Raw genomic sequence first — 9,146 nt, forward strand, 5'->3', positions numbered from 1 at the left:
TTTTCTAGCCGTTCGAAGTGAAGCTTGCTAACCACGAGATAAACATTTTCTATTTCCTCGAAGAGGAAATGCAATTCTTTATTTTCTCCAGGTAAAAAAGAAACAAATGATCTGTCTCTGTTCACCTACTTGTATGCGTATGCTCGTCTTTCTTCTGCAAATGGGGGGAAAAAAAAGGAACGGTGTCACACAAGTAGGCGCGCTTGTCAGCTACATCTTCCCGGTTTGCTTTTCTCTAGATTCGCCCGCTCTACCACACCGTGCACAAATCAACGAGGTATCTCTGTGCGAAAACGCGAGACGTTACATGAAAGACGAAATGAAAAACTGAACCAACTTCGCAATACCGGTAATATTAATGATGCAACGGAGAGATGAGAGAAAAATTGCTAGAATTATTGTTGTCTCCCTACATTTTTTCGTCTACAACGGTTTCCTGCGTTCTGTGCAACTCCGGAATAACGAGAATATTACACGTGTCTGTGTGTGTGTTATCTCGTGGTTAGAAGCCAACTCTGTTGTACAATTCGAGGTTTTTTTTCTTTAACGGAAGAACGGATTTTTCTTAATGCTTTCTTGAATTTTATAACTTTGTCGCGATTAACAATATATCGGTTTTTCAATGCTGATTCTCTTTAAGGAGCTTTACAAACGGTTGGTTGTGCGTACAGTAGCTAAAAGCTGAACTGTATATATGATTTCTATTATCCTGTGTTCGCCAAGTGTGCGAACACACCCTAGATTCCAGACAAGGAAACCTGTTATTTCGAAGTATAGACAAGCTTAGACGAGTATTATAATACAGTTGTGTGTTGGTTTTTTTTTTTTCTTAAGGACGCAGGCGAAGTTGCCTTCGCCTGCCTAAAGCGGCGTACGAACTTAAATGGACTTAACCTTCTTCTATGCTTGTCGATTTAACAGAAAAACGAAGCCTGAATACTTAAGTTTCGCAATGAAAAGAAAAAAAAAAGATAAAAGACGATGGTAGAGAGAGAGTCAGCGGTTATGCGGCCAGAATCTGATGGAATTTATTCTCAATGGTCGTTTGGATCTCTTATATAGGCTCTGTTATGCATCGTATTAATTACACGTAACATCATGCTCCCAGCGGAAAAAAATGGACCTTTATCTCTCTCCCCCGCGTACGCCACTACTGATCGCCACGAAAAAATATTTCCGCTCTATTTCGTTCGTATCGACATGTAAACGTACATGGATTTCTGTTTTAACGACTGCTGGTTATTCTGCGCAGGTAATACTAGACGTTCAACAATTCTCACCGGAGGAGATCACGGTGAAAACGGTCGGTAACAATGTTATTGTCGAAGCCAAACACGAGGAGAAACAAGACGAGCACGGATTTGTCAGCAGACACTTCATACGGAGATATCAGTTGCCCTCATCTCACGATACGATCAACGTCACCTCGAGCCTTTCTTCAGATGGTGTTCTAACTATCACGGCACCCAAAAAGGTAAATATACAGACGAAGAGAAGAGAGCTGGTCCGCCAGCGCGAATCCGAGCAAAAGAGGACTTTTCTCGCCCGGTTTTGCTGACGATTATTTATATATGTATATATATCGCAAAGCTAGTTGTTGCTAAGCAAAATCGATCCTCTCTGTCTTTTCTACCTTGATTATTTGTTTGTTACTTTCTGTTTGTTATTCTATTCGACTGGGTAGATTTGTTTTTTCTATTTTGCAATTCCAACGTTCCGTGTGCCCTTGTGTGGTAGTAGACATTCGGTTTAAAGAGGATGGTGCCGACGATTTAGTTCTCGATCTCAATACTACGAGTCTGCTATATTAACTATAAAAAGAACGTCTTCGTTGGATTAAGGAGTTCATTGGATGAGGCACATTCGTAGATGTTTCAACGCGATTATCGACTTTAACTCGATTATAACCCCCAAGGAGCAGCTCGAGAACTGAATGTAAATAGAATTTGTGAAGTAAGATCGATAATCGATATTACGTAAGACGAGACGATAATTAGGTAAAGAAACTCGGGAAAATAGAGAGTTAAAATCGATAATGTTCAACTAACGAGTGCTCCTCATCGAAATGCAATTAGTACTTTCCGATTCACTCAGTATTCTGAGCAGACATCGTGAAAATACGCTAGATCCTACTTAGACACAGGACTAAGTGCGACATCTATGTGGCTAATATGTGAAGGCTAGAGTGACGCTACGTTCCGCCGTATTATTGTAGATAAACAGTATTATTCGAAACGTCAAATGCTTCGGAACTTTGTACAGTTTGGAATATTATTCTCGAATACTAACATTGTATTTGTATTAATTATTATATAGAAGTAAGTAGCGACACCGTGAGCCCTAATATTGTATGTTAAAAGTGTCAGATCTCTTAAATTAACGTGTTAAAAGATTGTAATTATAGTAGAAATACGTCGGTTCTAAATGACCGCTTACCTAATTCATGTATCTCGAAGTGCTCTTCTCGAATTGTTCAAAATGTGAGGAAATTTCGAACTCTAATCAGACCAGATTATGGTTGCGTACGGATTGTTCAAGCACCGACCCCGTAGGGTGCACTATAAAAACACAAATATAAATAGTCTCGATTTGCTTCGTGTTTTGTCGTTCTAAAGGCTTTTCTAAGGGATTATCGAGATGATTTTTCTTATATATTACGTTCTTTCTGTTTCAGGGAGAAACACCTGCCGGAACCGAACGAATCGTCGAAATCGTGAAAACAGGAGAACCCGCGAGTAAACCGATCAAAATAGAAACGACTACCGAATAAAAATTATTGCCTAATGATATTTGTAACTTAAATCGATATTTTTTATATTCGAACTTTATGTAATTATAGGTCTTGTAATATAGATTAGAATTTTTTTATAACAAATAGTAAAATCAGAAATGGATAAAAAATACAAATATAAGAATTATTAAATACTCGCACAGAGTTATTATACCCTGATAAATAAATAGACAATTTCATCGCTCATTTGAACTATTTGCGTAATATTCTAGCGGTATAAATACCAAATGTGCTTTTAACGTTATTACTTTTGTTTTACATGTTCAATCTGAACTGTCAATTGAATTCAACAGTATCGTAGTAACCTCTACTGTCAACTACTGTATGTCATAGACACTGTAGTATCTTAATTACACGATAAAAACAACAGTAATATCGCAGAAGCGTAAGCTCAAAAATCCAAACCAAAAAACTACAAAAATGAAATAAATCACTTAAAAGCTAAAGAATACCCACGGTAAACTGTCGCGCTCCGCACCAAATCCGTCTCGTCTACATTTTCACGTCGTTGTCAGCAGCCTCGTGGACCACGTAAAAGGAGTGGAGGTATGTTCACTGGTTAGTGGGTCTTCGGGTGTTCGCTGCGTCCGAACTGAACGAAAGATTATTTACGAATGCGTCGAGGCAAGCCGGCCGGCCCACTTATATAGGCGTGCGGCGTCGCAGTGCTGAACGTTCGAGAAGTTGCACCGGCTACCGGCACCTAATGCGCACTTTCTTCCGGACCGTTATTTCCACACTTTTTCCATCACTTATCCATCAGCCACCTATATCATAGTATTCCCCGTGTCACGAACTATCATTTCGTGATACTGTCATCGTGATTTTTCATAGATTTTCCGAGAAAATAGCCAAAAACCAAGTATTGATCGGCGGCAGAACGACGAGATTTCTGGCACGTTCCCCTTCCCAAACCCCCACCATAACCTAACACACACAAGCACACGATTCTTCCATCTCCGCTTTGTGTACGGTAAAACGGTTAGGCTGCGTGCGTGATAGAAACGAACGGTGTAACCTGGTGTTATTTGTATGTTTGTTTTCATCGTTACGTCAGGGGAAGGGCTATTCCAGGGGAACTACGCGTTGCCAAAATCAAGGACAGGCTACGAGGTTGTCCTAAACAACACCTGAGCTTCTACGCGCAATTTTCTAGAACGTCATTGTTTCTAGGACTTCTCACGCAGCGTCTCGATCGTGTTAATTACCATGGGGACATACAAATACTATTCTAGATAACATTTTTAGTGATCGCCTGCAGCGTGAGGCCGAGATATTCGACAATTATCTCGTCTACAGGTGATTCTTTGAGATAACTCCGGGAGAAAGATTGCATTTCCATTCGCAATAGTGGGGGATACGCGTCAGTGTTTACGTAGAACCGAAGGGCAATTGAATGCGTCTTTTCGATGGAATCGAAGGGACGCCAAACTGCGACGGGACTTTATCGTGACACGTGTCGTCGAAACTACGCAGTTCGGGATATGTTTGATAAACGAAATTCCATCAACAAGATGAGGATGCAAAAGAGAATAAATTATATCATAACGAATTTTACTTTATGCTCGTTGGTAGGCGCGGTCGCGATACTGGCGCCAGTGACGCAACTGATGACAGCCTGTTTGCAAATACACGTGACTCACAAATAGCGTGACGCGGGTCAACATTCCGAGGTTAATGCGGTTGACCACGGGCGGAAAAGGTGTCGTGCGGCGTTTTCTAATCACGCGATAATTTTACATCGCATTATTGCGTGTCATTACCGACCTTACCGTAAAACAACGTAGACCGGCGTCCCTATGCAAAAGGTACATATTATTGCGCAATACAAGTTTCGTCGTAGCGACAGCTGTAGCAGCTCTATCGATTTTCCTCGCTCGTCTTCCGGTCTCCGGTTGCACGGGATCTCGCAGTTCGAAGACGCGCAATTGATGTAATTTTATTCATGGGAATACATAGGGTCGTGGCCAAAACGTTTCGTGGAGACCAGGCGGAATCCTTTGTGTATTATTCGAACGTATAATAACCGGAATAGCGAAACGGGATTAACTTCGTGGGGCAAGGGTAAAAAGCCGGCTTCATAGAAGCAGGAGAGTGTATAGCTAGTGGAACCGATATAGCGAGGTAGTAAATTAACACTAACCGTACCACGCCCGGTTGGAAAATTTGATATGTAATTTCTTTTTATTATTATCTAAAGCCTATTTTCTGCGTTGTTCCCTATATTAAATTGACAATCAGCTGTATTCCTTTCGGAATAATATCATCTTTATTTCATAAACTGTCATTCAACCGGCTACTGTAAGAATAGGTATACATAAAGTGCCGGTACGGTTAATGTTAAAACATTAAACGACGACATCAGTTGGTGTAGCCACACCCAGGGCTGTACGTCACTTGTAAATTAATATTTAAAATTTTTTCTTACAATTTTCATTAAAGCTGTACAATATTAAACATTCATCGTCTCTTGTTCATTAATAATTACCGTATTGGTGAAAATGAACCTACAGCTGTTAAAAATTAAAGCATAGGCAAATTTATTAAATATGTATATTGAAAAACCAATTCAGAGTTGACATTGAACAGTCCTGAACGAAATGTGAGTTTCTTATCTCCCTCAAACTGCTCGAGTTACATCTACTTGGACACCTGGCCGATTTTACGTCGCTATATCGCTTTCACCGACTATACAATAACGTGCAGATGCTTGCGATAGATTCGCACGGGCTGGGAAAACGTCGAGAATAGAAACGGGAACACGTCGTCCATCCAGATGCAGACTGCGTGTCTCTTGATGTTTTCAATGGATGTTCCTTGAGTGTGCATGGGTGCGTAACATTCTCTGGAACGACATGGCTCCGTGGCTCGGGCAACTGGTTGGTGTTCGGTTAGTATGGTGCTTGGTTCGCGCATCGAACGGTTGTAAATTTAGCGGTGTCGTTTATACAACCGCGAGGTCGACGTGGTAAATTTAGAAGCGAGCATTATATGTAGGTAACGATGAGCATCTTTATATGGGCTCTCGTACTGCGACGTTCGTAGCGTTCGTCCACCTCGTGAACCACGGACGTTCACACTTCTGAATTAGTCTTTATCAGACGTTATCACGTGGCACCGATACGGCCATGTTTTTTTATCGGTCACGCACACCGAATGCGCAAATTATACGTAGCAAGGATGAATTTCAAAGATGCATACGCGAGGTTTGTTTTTATCGCGGAGTGAGGTTAGATTGGTAGAATTTCGTATGGAAAAGATGAATTTAAAAGGGAGAATAAGGTATTTCGAGCATATCGAGTCTGTCGGAGTCCGGAACGTTCTACGGACAGATGCAGCAGGTAATCAATAGTTGCAGCGGTCGAGTTTTATACATATATATATACACAGGGACGTCTAGTGTATATAGTAAATACGTCGGAGCATTTTAAGTCACGACGTGCTTTTGGTCACGTACTCCATCCAACGTGTAAAATTGTATTTATCAATAGAATTAGCCGTGACCTCGGTTAACTATAAATTCCGATAAAATGTTGAAAACAAGCTAACCTATAAAACTAGTTGCAAGTGTGTACATATCTAAATAACCGTGGTGTGTTGTTAATTTTAGCTCAAGTGGATATGCTATACTTAAACTGGAATGCGATTAACGATCTGTGTTGTGGTTGCAGGTAGTTTGATAACTATCTCTCTGTTTCGTATTCCATTTTCTTTCGTCAACACGTTGTGGTTGTCTCCGACGTTGTTCGTATTAAAACGACAACACGCGTTAAAACATGATAAAAAGTGTGTATCGTGAAACGAATTGGAAGTGACGAGGACGTGCTAGTACGTGCAGTAATTAATTAAACGGCCGAAAGTATGAGCAACTATCTACCTCGATAATTGTCCATTAAAAAAGAAAAAAAAAGGAAAGCAGGCATGAGTAGTACCGATGAACAGATAATGATAGGCTTCTGTCCAACGTTTGTTCGCGCAATCTATGTGTTTTGCAATAGAGCGTAACTCGGTAGAAACTAAGTTTTGCTTTACACCACTCAGTGCTCGTCCTATCGTTTCTCAGTAAATTAGTGCGACTTTCTTTATACATAAATAATAGGATTACAGAGACACGTTACTTGTTGGTGTTCTTGTGATTAAAAATCGTAATCCTTTTTAATACATTGTTTTAGAATTTTCAATTTTACGAATATTACGATATTTCCATATTTCGACATTACGAAACTTATATTTCAATATTACAAATTTTGGAATATTTTGAAATTTCGCATCTGAAAAATAAATTTCGAATGTTTAATGAATTTTCAAAATTTCTTGAATCGAGTATAATGAGTATACAGATGTTTCTTTATTCTCAATATTACGAAAATTACGTTTCAATAGTAGGAATTTCGAAATATTTTGAAATTTCGAATGTGTCGTGAATTTTAGAAATTTCTTGAATCGAATATGATAGACCCTGTAATATAACAGGTACGCAGATGTTTCTTTCGAGAGAAATTCTACCCCGAGAGGCGGTGCACAGGTGTGTCCGGAGCTTAAAATTCCAGAAGCATCTACGAACCGCCCCATTATCGATTCAGATTCTGACAACGTCGTACCTGTAGAATATCATCTACGCAGTGTTCTCACGAGAGGAATGAACGTTCTCAAGTTGTCACGCAGTCACATTATTAGAACCGTTATTTTCTTTGATATCAAGTTCGTTAATTAGATTGTTCTATTAAGAGAGACAGTCTGTCCAGGCTAGTTATATAAGAAAAAAAAGTAAGTGAAGTTTCTATCGTTCCAAGAAAACTCAGCGTGGAGTGAATCAAAGTATAAAAAGACAGTCCTAACGTCGTAAATGTTATCCTCAAGGAGAAATTACGTGATCTCGATTTTTCTGATTTAAACTTCGATATATTTTTCGCCATACACAAACTTACGAATCTTTCGATTAGAGCGATACATATTGTTTGCATCAGTTTAAACATGTGTCATTTGTTATTTTGTTTCTTATAGCTAGAATGCATTCTTGCATTATCAGTAGATATTAAATAACTTGACTTAAAGGAATCGTAGTATTACTCATGAAACCTACAATTTCGTAACGACAAGATAATTAATATATACTTTTCACAGTGATAAAATTAAATAACGATTGTAGGCAGTGCAAGTAATCCTATATTGTTTCGTGAAATAATGCAAGAAAGGCACGAGATAACTGCGATGTAGAAGGTAAATGGAAATGCAGGCCAGATTGTAACGCGCCGCGACTCCAGTGGTGGCGTCGTGAACTACGTCGAATATCATGGAAGACTCTTTTGCTGGCAGACGGTAATACGTGATCGTACCTTAATATTTCCCTTTATGCAGCGCTCTCTCCTTTGTCATGTTCGTAACGGAGATTTTCCTCTCTGTCATTTCTCTCTTTGGTACAAACTATATCGTCGTCGTACGTTTTAACCGCTTTCATTTCTATGAACCCAAGATTATTGTTCGATTTATCCTCTTCTTTCAACGCGAAAAGGATCTGATAGGTGTACGTTCCGAGCAAAGCGCCTGCAGTCGGTCCAAACCAGTAAATCTGAAGATATATTCACGTGAAAAAATTACGTTTATCGATCGCCTATGACGTAATCTAATCTTCACGTTAGCGAGTCAATATTTGCACTAATCTTTTCGCGAGCCTATGAGGTAATGACTCGGAAGCGATAAAATGCGGGAAATCTAAAGCGTGAAAACTCGTGTCTGTTATCAAGAATGACGAAGATTAAAAAGGATCGAAAAAGATTATAGAAAATATTACACTGTGAAGAAGATTTTCTAAATCACTGAGTAAATAAATCGTTTTATTGGGAAAATTACGCTTACCCATTGATCCTTCCAGTTACTGTTCCAAAATGCCGGACCGAATGTACGAGCAGGATTCATGCTGCAACCAGTGTAGGGACTCTGAGGAATTGGAATATTTTCTGAAATTTTCATTCGTACAAATTTTTTCACGATTTTTAGAGTTGAATCGCTTACAGCCGCTAGTGAAATCGCAACAACGGAGAAACCAAATCTGATTGCAGTGGAATCCGTGGTGTGGGCGCATCTTGGGTCCCAAGTAGCGCAAGCTGCGCAAAGGATGAACGACGTACAAAGTGTTTCGATTAGAATGGCCTGCGTGGTGCTGATCCCGGGATGAACGACGGTTACGCAGAAGTTCGACGAGTTTGAATATCCATCGTTGAATAATTCGGGCGGAGTTATCGTCTATTCGAGGAAAATTGATAAAACGGTAATTAGAGAAAAAGGAAATGATTCCGCTGGATTGTATCAAGAAAATTGATACTAAAATTTAATAAAATAAATAAAATTAAAATGA

At 39.5% G+C, this 9,146-nt stretch overlaps 2 protein-coding genes and 1 long non-coding RNA gene across 3 annotated transcripts in view; 1 reads left to right on the forward strand and 2 right to left on the reverse strand.

The window, feature by feature from the left end:
* LOC108577330 (high affinity cAMP-specific and IBMX-insensitive 3',5'-cyclic phosphodiesterase 8A-like) overlaps positions 1 to 2,823 on the forward strand; it is a 32,496-nt gene extending 29,673 nt beyond the window's left edge. The window contains exons 19-20 of the mRNA XM_017940471.1: positions 1,253 to 1,474; positions 2,675 to 2,823. Coding sequence (XP_017795960.1) covers positions 1,253 to 1,474; positions 2,675 to 2,770 — 318 coding nt within the window. The 3' untranslated portion in view covers positions 2,771 to 2,823. The remainder of the gene's footprint in view (positions 1 to 1,252; positions 1,475 to 2,674) is intronic.
* Positions 1,581 to 3,394, reverse strand: LOC108577332. The gene is made up of 3 exons (XR_001891447.1): positions 3,248 to 3,394; positions 2,437 to 2,558; positions 1,581 to 1,811 (listed from the first exon to the last, which is right to left on the reverse strand). It is a non-coding gene; the product is annotated as an uncharacterized LOC108577332 (long non-coding RNA).
* A 4,297-nt stretch (positions 3,395 to 7,691) lies between these two features.
* The window catches only part of LOC108577329 (aquaporin AQPAn.G-like), a 3,399-nt gene continuing 1,944 nt past the window's right edge, over positions 7,692 to 9,146 (reverse strand). Inside the window, exons 4-6 of the mRNA XM_017940470.1 lie at positions 8,804 to 9,034; positions 8,648 to 8,728; positions 7,692 to 8,360 (exon numbers count right to left, since the gene is read on the reverse strand). Coding sequence (XP_017795959.1) covers positions 8,142 to 8,360; positions 8,648 to 8,728; positions 8,804 to 9,034 — 531 coding nt within the window. The 3' untranslated portion in view covers positions 7,692 to 8,141. The remainder of the gene's footprint in view (positions 8,361 to 8,647; positions 8,729 to 8,803; positions 9,035 to 9,146) is intronic.

The sequence above is a fragment of the Habropoda laboriosa genome, unplaced genomic scaffold (genome assembly GCF_001263275.1).
Source record: "Habropoda laboriosa isolate 0110345459 unplaced genomic scaffold, ASM126327v1 scaffold697, whole genome shotgun sequence".
NCBI lineage: Eukaryota > Metazoa > Arthropoda > Insecta > Hymenoptera > Apidae > Habropoda > Habropoda laboriosa.